The sequence below is a fragment of the Myotis nattereri genome, assembly GCF_964212035.1.
Source record: "Myotis nattereri genome assembly, chromosome: 2".
In the NCBI taxonomy this organism is placed as follows: Eukaryota; Metazoa; Chordata; class Mammalia; order Chiroptera; family Vespertilionidae; genus Myotis; species Myotis nattereri.
Window position 1 is genome coordinate 198,999,002 of NC_138076.1, and position 20,986 is coordinate 199,019,987.

A 20,986-nucleotide genomic window follows, 5' to 3' on the forward strand; every position below is an offset into this window, starting at 1 on the left:
TGGCTAAACACACTGAGTGTGCAGCTTGCAGCTTCATGCATCTGCAAGAAGTTTCTGCGTAATTTAGTATGTGCCTCTTCCGTTTAGTTGTACCACTCATCACAGGTCACTGACAGTCTGTTTACTTCTTCCCCGCTATGGATACTCCCCTAACAATCACATCCCACAGCCAGAGGGACCTACCTGACAGTTAGCCTGATGCGTTTTCCAGACAAGACAGGTGGGAACATAACAGGAAAGAAAACACATAAAAAGGTGAGTGGAAACCATTTCAGTAATCCGCCAACCGCATACATTCATTAAAAAGTAAACAGAGGAGGCTTGATGGCTCTATGTGGACGCAGCGAAACCGTTATTTTAGGAACGCTGCAGGCTTCACAGACCCGTCTCTCTGTGTCTTCTGTTTTCTCATCATTCTGTTTGCTGCATTGCACAGTCTTATGACCGACATGCAGGAACCTTCCGCTGTGAGCGGTCCACTACCAGCCGTCTTGTGTATATTGAGGGAGCTGGGAGACAATATGAACTTTTTTGATTTCTTCGTTTACATGTACTTTCCAATTTTCTGTTTGTGAATTCTGACAATGGACCAGAATGAAAGGAAGCTTTTAGTTGGGTAGCGTGAATGATAGCCATTGAACTCAATATGATAATTATACTGCCTCTCTCACTTGAGCCACTCAAAAGTGATTTTGTCCTAGTTATTTTGACACATCTTTTTGATAGTTACTATACCCATTTCAAAGATAAAGATAATGGTTTTCTAAGAGGATTGCTACTTAGTATTTATTAGGTGTTCATACAGTATAGAAAAAGCAGCTCTTTTGAAGGGCTTTTTTGTTGTTGTTCATCCTAACTGAAGAAAATTTTTTCCCATTGATTTTTAGAGAGAGTGGAAGGGAGGGAGGGAGAAGGAAGATAAGGAGAAGGGAGAGGTGGAGAGAGAGAGAGAGAGAGAGAGAGAGAGAGAGAGAGAGAGAGAGAGAGAGAGAGAGAGAGAGAGACATCTGTGTGAGAGAGACACATGGATTGGTTGCCTCCCTCACATACCCCGACTGGGGCTGGGGATCAGAGCTGCAACCCAGGTATGTGTCCTTGACCAGGAATGGAACTCGAGACCCTCCAGTGCTTTACTACTGAGCAACACAGGCCAGAGCTTGAGGGCCTTTTTAACGAGTTTTAAAATTACCCAGACTCACCAATTTTCTTTTGTGATTGCCAAGAAAAGACACCATGAAATTGGGATGTAAGGTTAGATATTTTTACCTTTTTAATGCTTTATCCAACCAACTCTTAAGCATGTGCAAGATAAATCACAGGCCAGGCTAGGAGAAATGATGTGCAGTGTGCTGATTTTAAGGCAAAGCGGTGGGCTGAACTCTGGAAAGAGAGGGCTATGGCAGGCACGGGAAGGGGTTTGGTGGGCTGAAGGTGCAGTTTGTGAAGAATTCTTTGCAAAGAGTTAACAATGGATTGCAACGAAACACCTCGCCTATCTCTTGCCTTGAATACCAGGCATATTCTCCTGAACAGATCTATTGGTAACATGAAACAATATTTAACCACATAAGGTTAAAATATCAACATTTATTTAGTAATTAAGAAACCCCCTCCCAAATTAAAAATTAAAACAAGAAAAACCCAGTTGTCATTCATTTAGTGGTTATATTAGGCAGCTCATTGGGCTCTGGAAAAACTTAGAATCTATTTCAGGGGACATGAAACAGACCTCAAATTGTGTGCTAGCTGCAGTTGGCTGAAAAGGGCTGTCTGAAGGGCTGTGTTGAGAAGGATTCTGAGCCTGTGTCTGGGCTCGTGGGAAAGAGGGCTGGGGATGAAGTTGCCTTGGGAGAGGGAGAGGAAGAGCAGCACCTTCCTGGCCTGGTCTGATAGAGTGAACGGCTGCAAGTATCGACTAATGTGACAGATATGAACAAAGTGTCAACAGAGTACTGAGCAGGGAGAGCCTCAGTCTGCATGAGAGAGTGGGGCAAGACATTCATTCATTCATTCACTCACTCATCCATTCTACAAGCACTAATTGCCTGCCAGCTGGCTCTTAAAAGACAAATAGGAGCTGGGCTGGCATGGCTCAGTGGTTGAGCATAAACCTATGAACCAGCAGGTCAAGGTTCAATTCTAGGTCAGGGCACATGTCTGGGGTTGTGGGCTCCATCTCCAGTAGGGGGAGTGCAGGAGGCATCCAATCGATGATCCTCCCCATCACTGATGTTTCTATCTCTCTCTCCCTTTCTCTTCCTCTCTAAAATAAATTATATATATATATATATATATATATATATATATATATATATATATAACAAGTAGGAATTTCCAGGTGGCAAAAGAGGCTATTTTAGCAGCAGAATCAACATACACATACACATATGCCTGGAACTAAGAAAGAATGTGGTGGGTGTGGGCAATCGGTAGGAGATGATGCTGGTGCAGTAGGTTTGGAAGATTGTGACTTGCTCTGCTAAGCTAGGATCCAGTGGCGGCTTCTAAGGAGGGAGTGAGACAGTCAAATCTGTGTCGCAGAGAGATAGCTCTGATGGCTGGATGGACAGGAACAAGGAGAGGCTGAGTGCAGGGAGGCAGGAAGCTCTGGTACAAACCCAACGAGAGAGCCTAAGCAGCCGGGATGAAGTAGAGGCGCTGGAGAATGCACCAGGGAGCCACAGTTCCAATGAGGAGGCATCAAGAGGATCTGCTAACTGACCCGCCCGGAGATGAGAGAACGAGAGGATGTCACGGGTAAAGAGGCCACTGGCTGGGATAAGGAACACTGGAGGGGAGTACACTTTTGCACACAATCCTTTTGAATGTGCTCAGGTTGATCATCAGGAGGAAATCAGAAACCAGAGTCAGACCTGGAGCCCTGGCCCACGTGGCTCAGTTGGTTGAGTGTCATCCCATGCACCGAAAGGTTGCCGGTCTGATTCCCAGTCAGGGCACGTATCTTACTAAGGTTGCAGGTTTGATCCTTTGTCAGGGTGCGTGTGAAAGGCAACTGATTCTCTCTCTCTCTCCTTCCTCTCTCTCTAAAGTCAATAAAAACATATAAAAAAAAAATCAGATCTGGAAATCCACCCACATAGAGGATATGGCTGAAGAGATGGTAGCCGAGGGAGTGAGCAAAAGGAGGTCTAAGATCCACCCCTGGGGAAAGAGAATATTTACCAGCTGCAGCAGGAACAAGAGTCCATGAAAGAACCTGAAACAGAGCTGGAAGCAGCCTGAGAGCTGGAAGTCGAGAAGAAGATTCCTTCGGAGGTGGGAACAGTGCCTGATGCCCTGAGGACTGAAGAGGCCGAGAAATCTGAGCCTGGCTTAGTGGCTGGCACACGGAGGAGCGGCTACTTTTATGGGGTCTCTTGGGTGAAATCTCTGGTGTTAGCAGCTAGAAAATTTGTTGCTGAGTTTATTAAGAGCCGCTTCAGAACGGTGGCAGCAGACAAAGGACACAGCGAATGTCCGTGAAAGGGAGTGGAGAGATGGGGCAGTCAGCGGGTCAGGACACACTCTCAGGCTGAAATGAAGGCATTAGCAGGGATTTCTGTCCTGATACAAAGATTCCACGTAATCTGCTCAGCGGAGCTGAACAGAGAAGGAAAGATAAAGGAGGGCCCTTTCTTTTTCTTTCCAGGGTGCCAAGAATCTCTGTCTCCTCACTGGAGGCAGGCTGGGGTGCTGATGATGCAGGCTGTGACAGGCCCGTGTGAATGGCAGACAGTGCTGGGGTGGCCACGCATCCCCATCGGCACCTGGTCACCGCTCACGTTACAGCACGCACTGCCAGGCAACACCGGTTTCTAGGGCCTATCTATCTGCAGCTTTGCTGGGGGGGTTCACACTCCCATCTGTGTATGTTAAGAATCCAAGCCTTATTTATTTGTGTGGTTTGTTTTTGGTTAATCCTCACCCAATGGATATTTTCCCATGGAGATTTAGAAAGAGTGGAAGAGAGAAGGAAAGACAGAGAGAAACATCGATGTGAGAGAAACACATCGATTGGTTGCCTCCTGCACAAGCCCTGACCAGAGCCCGGGCCGGGGAGAAGCCTGCAACCAAGGTATGTACCCTTGACTGGAATTGAACCCAGGACCCTTTGGTCCGCAGGCCAATGCTCTACCCACTGAGCAAAACTGGCCAGGGTTAAGCCTTATTTATTTGTGTAAGCTGAATTGAACCGGTGACCTCTTGGTATATGGGATGATGCTCAATCCATGGATCCATACCGGCCAGGCAAAACTGCCATATTTAAGGGTCAAAAATGGCTAACGTGGAGCAGTTTCCTAGGGTTCCATGTACCAGCTGCTGAAATCCGTGACTGTTACATGAATGAGCAAATGAGTTCATGTATGGTAATGAGCACGACACCGACGTTACCACAGTGCCAGCTCCTCCACGCACAGAGCTCAGCAAACTCTTAGAGAACCTCAGTGCCCGAGCCAGGCATGGAGGCCTTGAAGGAACCTGGAGAACCACAAATGTGATTAAAGATACACCAGGAGATTCCTATGGGGTGGCAAACGCTCCACTGATCTGGTGATTTTCCAGCCTCCGGGAGAGAAGCCTTCATTTCCGCAACAGAAATCCAGCTCCGATGGCGAGCGCTGAGATGAGGAAAGACCTCCTGGGAGGGCAGCTGGGAAGCTTCTCCCTCGGGAGGTCTTAGAGCAGCGGTCGCCCACCTTTCGGACCTCACGGACCACCAGTGGTCCACTGGTTGGCGACCGCTGTCTTAGAGACAGTTTGGGCATTTACCTGTCACTCATGACTCAGGGATAAGTCTCCTTTGGCTGGGAAACCAGCTAAATGACCTCTCAAGGGCTTTTCTGGCCACAGGAACTCTGATACAGAGGCTGGGCGAACGCAGAGCCTGTGGGAGACCATGTGACATGAACAGACTGTGGGCAAGCAGCCATGCGAACTGCTCCTCCGGCCTTAGACACGGCTGCTGTCCCCCAGAGGAACTCACATCCGGGCCAAATCTGGCACAGCGCAGAGCCATGCCTCTGTCTCCTTTCCTGCAGCTGGTTTGCCGGCACCGTGGCAGAGGGATCCTCCCAGGGCAGCCTGTCTATCAGCAGCCTCACTGGGTGCCCAGTGGACCAAGGCTGTGGTGCCCGATCTCTCCAGTGCCTTTGAATCCCGTGGAGGGCTCGGTAAATAACAGACTATGGGCTGAATAGTTGTCTCACCAAAATTCATGTTGAATTCTAACACCCAATGTGATAGTCCTGGGAGGTGGGGCCTTTGGGAGGTGATGAGACATGCGGGTGGGCCCTCCTGATTCCCCACGGAGCTCCCCTGCTGCTCCTGCCATTTGAGGATGCAGTGAAAAGACTGCTCTCTAGGAAGCAGGAAGAGAGCTCTCACCAGACATTGATCTGCCAGCTCCCTGACCCTGGACTTCCCAGCCTCTAGAGCTGTGGGGAATAAATTTCTCCCTGTGTATGGTATTTTTGTTACAGTAGCCTGAACGGACAGACAGTAAGTCTGAGGTTAAGGCCTAAGATTCTTTCCTTTCCTTTCCTTTCCTTTCCTTTCCTTTCCTTTCCTTTCCTTTCCTTCCCTTCCCTTTCCCTTTCCCTTTTCTTTCCTTCTTTTTTTTTCTTTTCTTTTCTCTCTCTCTCTCTTTCTCTGTCTCTCCCTCCCTCCCTCTCTTTCTCTTTCTTTCTTTCTTTCTTTCTTTCTTTCTTTCTTTCTTTCTTTCTTTCTTTCTCTATCTATCCTATAAAATAAAAGGCTAATATATAAATCGTCCCCTCGGGAGTTTGACTGACCAAGAGTTTGACCGCTTGCTATGATGTGTGCTGGCCACCAGGGGTGGTGCAGAAGGAAGGAAGGCCCCAGCCAGCAGCCAGGGGAAGGAAGGCCCTGATCGGCCCTGATAGCTGGCCAGGCCTAGGGACCCTACCTATGCATGAATTTTGTGCACCGGGCCTCTAGTCTATTTATAAAAAAACGATGAATGAAATTTGTGCAAGGGGCTTGGCCCCTGCAGCCACAGTGGCTGCCTCTGCCTTGGCCCCTGCTGCGGCGGCTTTGTCCGGTAGCTCGTCCGGTCTAATTAGTATATTATGCTTTTATTATTATAGATGGTATTTTTTGTTGTTGATACTCACCTGAGAATATTTTTCCATTGAATTTTAGAGTGGTAGAGAGGGGGAGAGACACAAACTTTGATGTGAGAGAGACACATCGATTGGCTGCCTCCTACATGTGCCCTGACTGGGGCCATGTTCGCCCAGCCTTTGTATCAGGGTTCCTATGGCCTGAAACCGAGGTATGTCCCTTGACCTGAATAAAACCCGAGACCCGTTAGTCCACAGGCTGGCACTCTACCCACTGAGCAAAACTAGTTAGGGCTAAAAATATGTTTTTACTGATTTCAGAGAAGGAGAGATGAAAACATTGATTGGTTGTGCCCTGCAAGGCCCCTACTGGGGATCAAACCATCAACCCGGGCATGTGCCCTGACCAGGAATCCAACCCTGACATGGAATGGAACCAGCAACCTCCTGGTGCATGGGACAACTCTGAACCAACTAAGCCACTCTGGCCGAGCGGATCCTGTATTTCTAACGCATTTCCAGATGCCGTTAGTCTGGGGACCACACTTTGAGAACTTCTGCTCTAAAAATGCAGTTGATGAGTTTGATGGGAAGCCACTGTCAGAACCGCTCTCTGCTGCTGTGCAGGTAAACTGCGTCCTACATTAAGTCAGAGAGAAGTTAATTTATCAAAACACACTATTCTCCACTTGACAAGTGATTTCCAAAAACCCTTAGTTAGCACTCAACTGCAGCTCTCGGTCTTCAGAGCAATTAAGAGTTATTGAATTCTTCCACGATCTCTCAAGGGCTGTGAAAGTATAAAATGTTCTTCATAAAGACAGACTGTAGAATTACGTCTAGGATAGATGTCGGTCAGACAGAGCCCATAAGCCCAGGGGTCATGCTGAAGACATACAGTTTTCTCATGAAAGTTCCCCCGCTCTCCCTCCCCAGGAGCACATCCGAGATATTAAGTGTTTGCCCCTGTGACATGTGACAAGCAAACGTCAACACGTTTCCAGGTCCTGCTTCTGGGGGTCTGAACTGGGACAAGCATTTTGGAAGGCAACCTGGCCACTCTTACCCAGTCTCCGGGTGTGTATACCCGCTGAACCAGCTATTCTACATTTAGTGGCTTATTCTAAGGACACAATCAGACCAGTTTTGAAAGAGTTAGGTATGGGGACATTACCCACAGTATTGGCTACAATTTGAAAAAATGGGAAATGACCTAACGAGAAGAACTGGTTAAATAAGTTTGGTTCAGTGATAAACTGGAATACTGACCAGCGACCACAAGTAATATTGGGGATGAATATTCATTAAAATAAAAATATTTCAAATTATATTGTTGTGTTTAAAAATAGATTATAAAACAACACACAGAGTATTTCTATTTTTTTGTAGAAAAGTGATGCCTACAAATGCCTACAAATAATCAGTCTGGGGATTTACATGTGAACAAGGTGTTTACCACCTCTCAGTGGTACATTTACAGTGGTTTTTATTTCTCCTTTCTGTATCTCTACTTTAAAATTGGGTAATAGTGACCATGTATTGCTTTTGTAATTAGAAAATGTAAAGTTTTAAAAATTGATGATTTTTTAAAGTTAAAAAAGCCAATTGTATATATGTGGGGGAAAAACCCCACTGACTTTTCAACCCATCACTTGTAAGTACAACTAAAGAATGTGTGTGTGTGTGTGCGCGCGCGCGCGCGCGCGATCATCTTGAATTTAAAAAGGGACCCACTGATAAGCTCCTTCCTCCAGGAGGCACTGTAATGCAGTGAATCAGGACGGCATGTTTGGTTTCCTGTCTAAGCTCCACCCCTTCTGAGCTGTGTGGCTAGGTATTTAACTTCTCTGCCTTAATTACTTCATCTGTAAAATGGGTATGTTAATAGAGCAGGGGTGGGCAAACTTTTTGACTCAAGGGCCACAATGGGTTCTTAAACTGGACCGGAGGGCCGGAACAAAAGCATGGATGGAGTGTTTGTGTGAACTAATATAAATTCAAAGTAAACATCATTACATAAAAGGGTACGGTCTTTTTTTCCAATAGTTTTATTCATTTCAAACTGGCTGTAATTTGCCCATGGCTGTAATGGAGCATCTACTTTATAGAGCTGTTGTGAGGATTACATAATTCAGTGCTTGGCATGAGTGAACACCAACAGATTTTAGCTACTACTGTCATTCTGAGAATGAACGCTTTCACTTAGCTTTCTAAAGCACAGCACCCCACTGGTGAAAGAAAACACAAGTCAAATAAAAATCTGTGAGCGTATGCCGAAACCGGTTTGGCTCAGTGGATAGAGCGTCGGCCTGTGGACTGAGGGGTCCCAGGTTCGATTCCGGTCAAGGGCATGTACCTGGGTTGCGGGCACATCCCCAGTGGGAGATGGGCAGGAGGCAGCTGATCGATGTTTCTCTCCCATCGATGTTTCTAACTTTCTGTCTCTCTCCCTTCCTCTCTGTATCAATAAAATATATTAAAAAAAAATCTGTGAGCGTAACTGAATAATCTCTGTGCTACAAGCTAGGATGGCAGGGAAATGGTGGTTGCAACAATGAACATTCAGCAGAGCAATACACCTGGACCAATGACAACTGACTCAACACATCCAGAAAGAGAGTTTAAGACAAGTGGGAATTAAAGATAGGAGTGGGAATTATATAGGAGAAAAGTCATTAATAAGAGCAATAAAAACAAAAATAAAAAATAAAGAACTAGGATATGAAGAGCAAAAGTACACATAACCAAAGCTCAGCAATAAAGAGTTAGAAGTGTGGATGTGTCTTTATCTGTAGTGCTATTTTAATGCTCGTGCGCGCACGTGTGTACGCGCGCGCGCGCACACACACGCACACACACATCTGTGGGCTTAGATCTGTATTCGCCTGACTTGTGTAGTATTTGGGAGAGAGTGAAAGATAAAATATTTGATTCTTCCTGGAAACTTGGGCAACAGAGACTTTAAAAAACGTTGTTTATAAGTTTTTCCCAGCTGGTTCCTAAGAAGTAGTCCCTGAAATTATTTCTAAAAATGACAATTCCTCATAGAAGGGATTTGAGGGGTTTGTATAAGGACAGAAGAACTGGACACAACTTTAATTTGAATCTCTTCTAAGAAAAAGGGGTCTTACTTTAACATTTCATCTAATTCTAAAATTTAACTTTTTTTCAAGCTTTCCAATCCATTCTCCATTAGTTTCCTTATAAGCATAGAAAAAAAGTCTTAAAAAGAAAAGAAAAGAAAGATTCTTCACACTTCAACTACAGCAGAGACAGCTATTTGGAAATCTATATATTGGAAAATTCAACTCTAGAATTGCTTCCAGAAAGTTTAAAAATCATATAAGGGGAACAGAGTCAACAAGAAGTCTGAACTATGGTAAAACTAAGCCCTTTGGGAAATAATGGTTCTAAAACCGAAATCTCCTGGGAGATTTGTTTATTCCTGACTTTAAAATAATTTTAAAATATTTCCTTCCTTACACCAGGAAGGCAGATTTCTACTTTATTGCATTAAAAATAGGTATTTCTTTTTCTTTCTTTTTTAAGAGAGAAATTTCCTTGAGTACAAATACCTGTGAACAACACTAACCATCAACTATGGGATCAGAGAATGTCATGTTTCAGAGAGTATTACATGAAATACCATGGCCTACCTCTTACAGAAGCAGATGTTTCCTAATAACATATTTAATGAGGGAAGTGATAGAGTCCTGCATATTAGTGACAATTAAGCCCTGGGGCAAAATTCAGGGCTGGGGGTTGGGGTATATGTAAGTCTCAGGAAGCAAAATGGAATAGAACGTCCTCTGGCCACAGCAAATCCCTCCTTTCACTGAACATTGTGCCTCTTGGAATCTTAGAAGTGGGAGCTACTCATACCAAAGAGGTGCTGAAAGGCCAAAGCAATGAACTTACTGCTTTGTAAAGTTCAGTTCTGTAGACACATTATTTAAAAGAGGCAACTCCCAATTGATTTAAGGACAAATTACCACCTCAAAGTATAGAACTGCAAAATTACATACACTAAGTATCTACAATTTCTCTTCATTTCCCCCCCTTTTGGCAATGGCCTCTAACAACTGGAAATAAGTTTTGAATACTCCCTTATAAGTTGTGTAGAAAGAAAACCAAAGCAATGACTGGGACACTGGCATTATAGTTGGAGAAAAACAAATGAAGTAATCCAAAGCAAATCTATCCATCAACGTATTTGTTTCTCAAACATTTAGTGGAAGAGGTCAACTTGTTTTGAGACCCCTTACAGGCATTCCTTTATTGAACCGTCACAACCACCTCATAAGACAGTTATTATACAGCAGGCCCAGGGGATACAATATCCACAGTTCCTGCCTTCTAAGGGGCACGGGCATGAGTAACCTTATATTGTACAGGCAGACCTTGGAGATACTTTGGGTTCAGTTCCAGATCACCACAATAAAGTGAATCCTGATCTTTTTGTTGGTGGAGGGTCTTGCCTTCAATTTGTAAACCCCACTCCCCCAAACGCAACATCTGTGAAGTGGAATAAAACCAGGTCTGCCAATATGGTGTGAGGTGGTGAGGTGTGATGGAGGGAAGGTCCTGTGATCTGGAGAACATGTTAGAGGGCATCGTATTCAGGGTCCCACAGCTGACGCTTCCTCTCAGAAATCCTTTCAGAAATGAAGACTGTCTCCGAGCACCAATTGAGCTGGAAAACCCAACCAGTAACATAAAAGGCATCACTAAACAACTATGTTCAGATTAAAATAAATATCTTAATGTTTTTAGATTTTAATTTTATGTGTAAATGTCTCCAAAGCTGTCATGGTAAAAGAAAGAAGCAGCCAATTGTACAATTAAGGGGCAAAATATATCATTCATAGAAACCATTCTTCTTAAAAGTGTGCCTCAATATCAAGGCATAGCCAATCTCTTAGGCTTTTAAAGAAAACTCTAAAAGGGAAGGCAAAGATTGCAATTTTACTTAAAAAATTATCAGGTGTTAATGCAAGTTCCTATTGACTCTTCTTTGCAAGACACAGTTCAGAAGATAATTTTAAGAGGAGCATTATTTAGAGTTTGAATCTAGGAGAAAAATAATCTTAAGATGAAAACCTGCATACACATGTTTATTGCAGTACTATTCATAATTGCCAAAACCCGGATGCCATTGAGATGGCCTTCAATAAGTTATTGGGTAAACAAACTGTGGTATATCCATACAATGAATACTATTCAGTGATAAAGTAAAAATGAGCTATCAAGTCACAAAAGACATGGAGGAACCTTAAAAGCATATTGTTAAGTGAAAGAAGCCAGTATAATTTCAACTATGAGATTCTGGAAAAGGCAAAACTACAGAGACAGTACAAAGGTGAGTGGTTAGGGGGGGGCAGGAGAGAAAAGAGATGAATAGCAGGAGCATAGGGGATTTGCAGGGTGTGAAATTTTCTGTATGATATTATGATGTTGGATACATGACATTATGCATGTATGACATACCCACACACTGTATAACATAAATAGTGAACTTGAATGTAAACCACAGACTTTAGCTAATAATAACATATCAATATTGGTTCATAATTGTGACAAATGCACCACACCAATGCAAGATGTCAGTAATGAGGGCAACTGTGAGGAGAGGGGTAGAAGGAGAGTGTATATATGATAACTCTCTGTGCTTTATGCTCAAATTTTCTTAACCTAAAACTGCTATAAAAAATAAAGTCTATTTAAAAAAATCTCAAGATGGTCCGAAGCGGAAAAAGACTGGATAACCTGAATGAACAGAGAAGTGATTCCATATTATAGAATGAAGTGAATTACTACTATCTCACACATGTTAGTGTACTACAGCATAGTTTTAATTGAAATAATAGGTGTATAATAAAACACCAGGAAGATTAGTGTAGAATTAACTTTATTTTAGAATTGGAAGGGACCCTAAGGATGAATAAAAAGGTTTAGATAAACTTAGAAATTAACCAACTGTGACTATCAAACATTCCAAATTATTCTGAGAAGAGAAAACTGTTTTGTTTCTGCTGGGCCAAAGTGAATGTGTTAAAGTGAGTGTTGTGGAAAAAACATGTTCCAGTCTCTATGGATGCAATAAAAACTCTCTTGCAATTTTTATTTGTGTTAACACATTAGAACAGGGGTGGGCAAACTTTTTGACTCGAGGGCCACAATGGGTTCTTAAACTGGACCGGAGGGCCAGAACAAAAGCATGGATGGAGTGTTTGTGTGAACTAATATAAATTCAAAGTAAACATCATTACATAAAAGGGTACGGTCTTTTATTTCAATAGTTTTATTCATTTCAAACGGGCCGGATCCGGCCTGCGGGCTATAGTTTGCCCACGGCTGCACTAGAATATAGCCCAACTTACTACATATGTCTGTACCTAAATGGTTTAATTTAGCCAGTGCTAATCTTATAGGTTCTTTGAGGGTTTCTAAAGTGATTTCTTTTAAAAAATATGTTTTTATTGATTTCAGAGAAAGAGGAAGTGGGGAGAAGGAGAGGGAGAGAGAGGGAGAGGGGAAGAGGGAGAGGGCAAGAAACATTGGCCGCTCGCCTCCCATATGCACCTTGATGGGGTTTGAACCCACCATCTGGGTATGTGCCCTGTCTGGGAATCGAACAAGTGACCTTTCAGTGCAGAGGAAGATGCTCAACCAACTGAGCCACAGTGACCAGGAAAAGCTATTTCTTTATCAATAAAAATGATCCATATCTTTTCAAATATTTTAAAACTCAGGGCAATAAGCGTTGTACTGGCTCATTAGAGAGCTGGTACAGTCTGGGGTTCGGAGTGTGCGTGGTGGAGTTAGACTGTGTAGGTTCAAGTCCTGGCTCTACCACTTGTTGGCTGGGTAACCCTGGGAAATGTACTTAACTTTCCTTGGCCTTTGTTTCCCCATATGTGAAGTGGGGATAATAGCAATACTTACCTCATGATGAATTAATGCACATCATCATTTGTGTAGGGCCTGGCAGAGAGACCTCAAGGGTTAACTGTTATTAGTCCTTATAAACTGATTTTAGGAGACCATACCTGCATGTCATTTTTGGGATCATCTATGACAGTGGTCGGCAAACTGGCCCCTTGAGTGTGGCTCTTCCACAAAATACCACGTGCGGGCACGCATGTACAGTGCAATTGAAACTTCGTGGCCCGTGCCACGGGGGCCAAAGAGCCGCATGTGGCTCGCGAGCCACCGTTTGCCGACCACTGATCTATGACAATCCATCAGACTGTGGCAACATGAAGATACCTCTATGGTAATACTTCTGCTACGTTGGGGTAATTAAATAACATGGTAGACTCCTCCACTAGGTCCAGTGAGAGCAGGAGCCAAATCTTAGTTATGTTTATCAAACTGCATATAATGAAACATTTCTCAGAACAAGGACCCACAGTGATTTACTTCTTCCTGGGACAGAAATTTCAATTTCAGCTACAATGCATACTGCTGAATTGAAAACTTCTTTTTTCTTCAATTTAGAGAGTAAGCCAGGTAAAGTTTGAATCTACAACACTCTGGTCTAAAGATCTTACTGTACATCATCTGTATCCTAAAGTATTTCCCCTAGGGAGACTGATTATACTGGGACTTTGAGCTGAACGGCCAGAAAACAGAGAAAACAGCAACTTGAGGTTCAACGTGAAAATTAACTGCACGGTGAGATCCACACCGTTTTTAGTTGGCGAGAGTTCTAATTCACAACCCAGTAGTCCCTGATAGCATCAATCCACGCTTCTGATTTTGAAAGGCTCTGGTGAATCCAGTGAGTGCAACTTTAGCTCCCGTATCAAAGGCTGATTGATACTTATTCAATCAAGATGGGGAAATAAGGGTTTGAGATATTCTAAGAAGCAATAAAGCTCCCATTTTCATGTAAACCACTCAAAATAACCACCTAGAGCAGCAAACCAGAAGAACGCCCTAAAGAAGAACGGCCTATAAATCGGCAGCCTTTTCAGTTTCATTTTAAGCAACAGACAAGTATTTAACAAAATTATTCTCCACTGAGACTATTAAAATGGCTTTGCCATTGCTTAGCGGAATGAAATTTCAGACCCGCTTAATTTCAAGAAATTGACTGAAATTCAAATCACAGATCGGGTGTATGTTAAATGGTGCTATGAGCTCTACCCACTATTTATGCTGATTATAGCATTGAAGTAGCTGGACTCAGATAATTGAGTTAAGAGTATGAAATCAGAAATGCCAAGTTAATTTCTTAGGTATGTTCACGAAGAGCGCTAACATCATTATAGGGCTTGATGACTGAAAAACACTCCCATTTTCTTTTTGTGCCCTGGTGACATCATTTAGATGATATATATTTAGAATACAGGTTTTCCAGAATTATAAAACCAGGAGGAACCCTGAAGGGCTTCTCGTCCAATGTTCTCATTTTCTGAGAACAGAAAATGAGGCCCAGGAGAAGTTGGAGAACATAATAAATGCTTGGGCTCTGGGGTCAGATGGATCTGAGTCCTAGTTCCAGTGGGCAAATTCTTCACTGTGTGACCTGGGGTCAGTTATGTAACTCTATAAACCAAGCCTGTCAAACTTACAGCCTGCGGGCCGCATGTGGCCCACAATGAATATTTTTGTGGCCCGGCCAATATAACGGTATGTAAGAAATGTTTTAATAAAAATTTCGTAACTTAACTTTTACAATATCTTGTATACATAATTATTAATAACAAACTACAATGTTCGCTAATGACTGATTACTATTATCGTGTTGCATTCATTTCCCTTACACGCCTTACGCGCAGGCGCACCATTTCTCCCCACTAATACTAGCAGCGAATATTTTAGCAGGCAATTGCCACGTCATTAGTCTTGGACTGACTTGTTTGGTGTGAACAGGAAATATTTTGCTTTCGGAGAACAAGGAAAATAGGTTTATTTGTGTTATACTTACTAATGTGTGCAAAGTTATTCAGTGTCTGCTAAGTTCATGTTCAAGAAAAAAATATTAATTTTTATTAAAATGTTCTATTATTTTATGTTAATGATTACTCATTTATTTCAGCCCTTTGTACTCAGCATGTCTCTGTCGAAGTAAAACTTCGTTTCTATGAAAATTGAAGCTTTTGTTTTTTTTGTGGCCCACATAAACTTAAACCTTGTTTATTTGGCCCGTGTGAGCCTTTGAGTTTGTCATGCATGCTCTAAGCCTCAGTTTCTTCACCTGTATAATGGGGATAATAGTTGTACTCTCTTATAGGGGTGTGATAAAGATGAAATAAGATGAACATGCACAGGACTCAGCACAGAGATGGGCACATTGTAACTACGCAGTAAATGTTAGCAGTTATGATAATGACTAAAAAGTGACTCATGAGCCAGGTCAGCAGCAACCAAACTAGACTTAGAGTTCCTAGAACATACCAGAGCTTTTTTCATAAACACAGTCCCTGTAATAAAGGCTCACTGATGCTGACAATTCACATGTAACTTCTGCATCAAGTAGAAAGAAAACTGTTTCAGGCTATCTGCTACTGAATTGGTCAAAATATTAGATCAGCGATCACATGCTGAGGTCTCAATTTCATGAAGACTCACTCACATTTAGCTTTCCATGAGCAATGGGTATTACATATTACCTTCATATCTGTTTTTAGTTCAATTATATGCTTTTAAGTAACTCCTACCAAAAGCTGCTCATATAAAATAAATGACAAGGTATCTGGCCGAAAATAAAAGTTAGGGTTCACTCAATAATGATGCTAAATCTGACTCCGGTTAGTTGCTACGTGGAATAAGTCCAATATTCTTAATTTGTACTGTCAGTCAGCTACTGCTCTAACCCCTATCCATCTGCTATGGAGGAAGCAAGACTAAGGGACTCTCGGAAAAAAGAGCTAGTGTGGTTCTGCAGTGTGAGAGTTGGATTGGCTGGTACAGACTCCAAGGAATCCTGCAGCCACCAATAACAGATGTCTGGAATGGCCAGTTCTGTCAACATTCACTGTTATTATATGATTCAATGCAGAGTTGAATGTGTTTCTTATACTTAAAAATAATAATTAGGAAGCCTCATAAAGAATATTAGCTTTATAGAACATGTTCCCAGTACTTCTGAGTTTGATAAATTTTAGTTAATTGGCAGCCTTTTCAGAAAATCAGTACGTAGACTGTCAAGTGGGTGCTGAAAACATGTTCTTGTAATAAACTAAAGATCATTTTTTTCTCCTAATATGGACAATGATCCATGTATATACAATTTGTTTTAGATCTTTAAGTGTAAATAACAAGGCCCGAACACCTTCTCATGTAACACCAGTGTGACTCAGCAGACCAACAGATGAAGAAAATAGTAATGTGAAAAGTGGCAATTTGCATCCATACCCAGTATTTAGTATTTCAGTGATTAGAAATAAAATTGTTTGGCAAACTTACCCGCATTTTTGCACAAGCATCTTGGGTTGATTCTGTCCCCCTGAGCTCTTTAATCAGCATAGAACCTAAATACTAAAACACACACACACACAAAAATCCAATGACTTATAAGTACAAATATGAGCAGCGATTTAAAAACACAGTGTGAAAGTACCATTGGCTAGCTTTCCTGGCTGTGCATTGGTGCACAACTTTTACGAAGGAACAGTAACTAATCCTAACGAATCAAGACTTCTGTAGAGAGGACACAGCGGAGTTAACTACAGTTCCGAAAGCTGTAAACTGCTCTTTATAATAAAACTGCAGCATTCTCTAAAGACGCCATCTTTCACATCATATTTAACTGCAAAATGGGGGCATCTAAAAATGTTTTCCCTGTGTTTTTTTTGAAGCAGCAATGTCTGCAAAAATAAATCATGCTGCCGTCTATGTAATTACAGGGTTGTATGAGACAGCTGAGGAGCTGAGCCACAGGCACCCCGTTTGGGCTTAGTCGGCTGCTTAGGTAATTAATGTTAGGCTGTCCCGAGGCAGAGATGCCTATTTTGGACCCTTTCCTTCACAGCTGTGTGGCCTCTGATGGTTGACCCACCTGAGAAGGGGATGGGAGCCTGTGGGGAGGGACAGTGTCACCTCGGTTGTTCAACCACGGAGGGGGCCCTGGTGCAGATGAACAGTGGAAGGCTGAATGGGGTACCAGAAGGCTGGGAAGCTCTCTTCCTGGAATCACCAACCACTTAGATCTTAGGGGATGGGATCCCATACTGCCTTAGTACAAAACACCACCACGCCCCAGGTTCTAGCTGGAGCAAACACATCTATGTTAGCAAAATGTTTATTTCCCCTTGCTATCAAGGGACTCCTCAACTAATTTTGTTGTTGTTGTTGTTAATCCTCACCTGAGGATATTTTTCCATTGATATTTAGAGAGTGGGAGGGAGGGGGAGAGACACACAGAGAGAAGCATTGATATGAGAGAGATACATCGATTGGTTGCCTCCCGCATATGCCCCAACCAGGGACAGGGATGGAGCCTGCAACCGAAGAACATGCCCTTGACTGGGATGGAACCCGGGATCCTTCAGTCTGCAAGCCAATGTTCTATTCACTGAGCCAAACCAGCTAGGGCACTCCTCAACTTTTTGAAGCTTCAGTAGGGTTCTTTCCATCTGTCATTTTTCCTTCTCTAATTTCCTTCAGAAAAAAAAAAAAGAGCTCTAGGTGTGTTTTGTTTTAAGTGAATTAAGGTAATTATTTTCCTGACATGACCGAGGAGACCCTGGCACTCTCTAAAAACAGGATTGGCAACCAGTCCTGCCGCCTGGGAAGTCCCGACGAGCAGAGGATGGGCAGGGGCACAGCGTGGTCAAAGGCTCTGAAGAAGGCATGTTCAGAAAGTCTCCAGGATTTGATGGGAGAAGGGGGCATTTCACTCCTACAGATTTTGGGAAATGACTACTGAAATAAATCCCATGTTTCAAGATAAGCAAGCAGTAAAAGAGGTGCAGATAACACCAAGTGGGGGGAAAAAAAAGCCTAAACTGCTCGAGAAAACCAGAACGCCCACATCTTAATTAAGGAAAAAAAGATCTCGGTGAAATCCTTATCTTTTAAGGTATCAGGAAAGTTTGTCCTAATTGAAACACTTGCGAGGCAGTTTCAATGCGCTGCTGAGGGTTCAGCTATGTTTCCTGCTGTAGTCATGACAACCACCTGCCCCCAAACCTATGGTATCTTTTGATCAATTACCCGTTCAGATTACTCACAATTCTCAGCTAAGCTTGATTCCCTCTCCTATTAAAAAACCCTTGGTAATACAATCCTACTGATAACAATGAGGAGAGGCTGGAATTTTTATAAGGCGGTAGGCCCCATGTTTTGAGACCACTGGTGAATGGAGATGTCTCTATGTGCTACACTGATGCTCATTTCCATCTTAAGATTTCAGTGTACATTTTATTTAAAATAGACAATCATATAAGAAGGGAAAACGAATCGTAAGCTTCTACAATTAAAAGGGTTATAAAGCTCCATGTATTTGGGGAGATCATTTTAGGAAGATGGGCATTTTGGTATATTTTCAATATAAAATAAAGAAGCCAGAAATATACCCACTATCCCTACTCAGACCCAAATACTGAATTCAAGGTAACTTACAAAAGCTTTGTAATCACACGACTGGAAGATGAGCTTTTCTGGGTGGTGCTGCCAATACTGAACTGGAGTTGAGGCCGTAGCTTCATTTGGAGGGCGCAAGGTAATGGAAGGTTCTCCCCAGTCTCCTGTCTGAAAATCACATTTATTCCAGAGGTAATATGAGCAGTCGGCAAAGTTCATTCCCTGTGGCTAGCCCGAGTTCATCATATACACAGGTGCTGCACATGTGCAAATAAATTTGCGTGTGTTATATGTATATAAACACTTCCACTGTTTATTATGGTTTTATATGTATTAGCATATTTCCCAAAGCTGAGCTAATTTTTGAGGTGTGAAAGAACTTGAGTTATTCTATTGTTAGAATGACACTGTAAGCTAAATAATTTAAACTTAAAGGTCTTTAAGATATTCATAAGTGGTTTACTAATTCATACTTTTCTGTTACAAGGGAAAGAATGCCTAATCTTTGAAGGAGTTTTCCGTTTTTAAACCTGACTGTTTGAAATTTTTAGTTTGAATTGCTATTATGTGCAGAATACTCAGTTCCATAAATATCAGTTCCCAAATATGACAGGTACCATGTCCTTTGAATAATTTTATCTGTGGAGAAAAGGCTGTATGTGACACTAAACAACATTTTAGAAGAAAGATTTACTAATGGATGACAACTCGTTTCTCTCCTGACTTCATCTGCATTGATATAATGCCACTGTGATTGTTGTGGGCATTACAATGCCATGTTTGGTCATATGTGCATATGCATGTAATTGAGGATCCTGGCTCACAAATACAAGCATATATGCTGGGCTATCATATAACACACATGCCCACTAGGGCAGACCCATCATTTGACGTATCATTTTCCACGAGGTTAGCCTCAGCCTGCTTTATTGCTTTGGCATACCTCGGAGGTACTGCAGGTTCGATCCCAGATCACAGCAATCAGGTGAGTATTACAATAAAGACAGTCGCGATCTTTATTTTTTATTTTAGTCGTAATCTTTTTGCCTTTCGTTTGAAAAAAAAAATACAACATCCGTGAAGCTCAATGAAGCGAAACGCAATAAAACCTAGTCTGCTTGAATACAGTTTAGTGTGAGATCTATAAAGTCGAAGGCCTGTGTTGGCAGGTCTTTTCTGGGCTCTAGTCTGATTTAGATATTACACATGGGAGATTTCTTATTCTTTCCCCTGGCCAAAATTCTGATTTTTCAAAATTCTGTTCTTTCTTCTCAAATAGACATAATTAAAACTAGACGGTAGGCAGATTTCCAAAGCCACTCTTTCCTAAACTGGATTTGACTGGTCTTATAGAATTATGAGAAATTACCTTTCTTAGGAGATGAAAGAATATAAAAAGGTCTCATGAGCTCCCAAACCAAGCAAAACTTTGGCTAGGGACCACATTCCCTACATGTACTAGCATATGGGTTGACACTGTAGGATTCCTTAAGTAGGATTTTCAAGGAGTCAGGGATAACAATGCAACATTTTGGATGTAGGTGTTTTGGAGGAGAAAGTCCATAGCTTTCATTAAATTCCCTGAAAGAATATAGAGATTCCCAAAGACTAATAACCACAATTCTCCAGGATGTGTGTTTTGGGGAAGAGGACCAGCATTCCAATTTTTCCTGTGCACTTTGGACTTCCATTAAGTGGCCTGTAAGGTGGCTGCCAATGCTGGAACATGTTAGGCACAGGCTTTGCCTTCTGGAAGTTTCTAACTGGCTTTGGAAAACCAGAAGAAAATTTTAGAGTCCCTTGGGAATGCACAGACCTTTTCATAGAGGGGGAGAACCTGACGCTTTTCTCTTTAAGATGAGTCACCCCAGTCCCAGAAAGAGCACACTCGTATCATGCTCTTTCCCGGGCTTCTCCCTGGAGCGTGTGGCCAGTCAGAACCCCTCTCACTCCTCTCTCATGTTCTCATCTGAGCTACTCTGTGAGTTTGTTTTCTTCCAGTTGCTGATTTACATGCAGATGATGTGGTTCTTCAATCCTCCCATCTGTGGATTCTGTTAGGACTTCACCTGGGATATCTATTTTAGCTTTTTGGTCTGTTTTATGATCCATCCCTGATTCATTCTTGAGTTTTTTTCGTTATAGCTATATGAATGTTTATTACGTAAGAACCATAACTGACTGCAATTAAGTTTAGCATTAAGTTTTCCCCTGACTTCCTATTCTGATCGTTTCTTTTCCTTCTTTCTCAAACATCTGGCTCTTTATTATTTCTCTAGTCTTCATTGCAACTGGCTGTGATCTGGTCTAAAAAAATCCAGTATAAAATTAAAAAATGTAGGCTATGTAGATTTCAATGTTATTTTGAG

The 20,986-nt window shown here is 42.3% G+C and overlaps 1 protein-coding gene across 9 annotated transcripts in view; it reads right to left on the reverse strand.

Moving 5' to 3' along the window:
* ANKS1B (ankyrin repeat and sterile alpha motif domain containing 1B) overlaps positions 1-20,986 on the reverse strand; it is an 812,878-nt gene that overhangs the window by 25,595 nt on the left and 766,297 nt on the right. For 8 of the 9 annotated variants that reach the window (XM_081080965.1, XM_081080961.1, XM_081080964.1 and 5 more), the window contains 3 exons: positions 18,657-18,785; positions 16,500-16,571; positions 184-195 (listed from right to left, as the gene is read on the reverse strand). In XM_081080965.1, coding sequence (XP_080937091.1) covers positions 184-195; positions 16,500-16,571; positions 18,657-18,785 — 213 coding nt within the window. The remainder of the gene's footprint in view (positions 1-183; positions 196-16,499; positions 16,572-18,656; positions 18,786-20,986) is intronic. The other variant, XM_081080962.1, reaches the window with a different exon arrangement.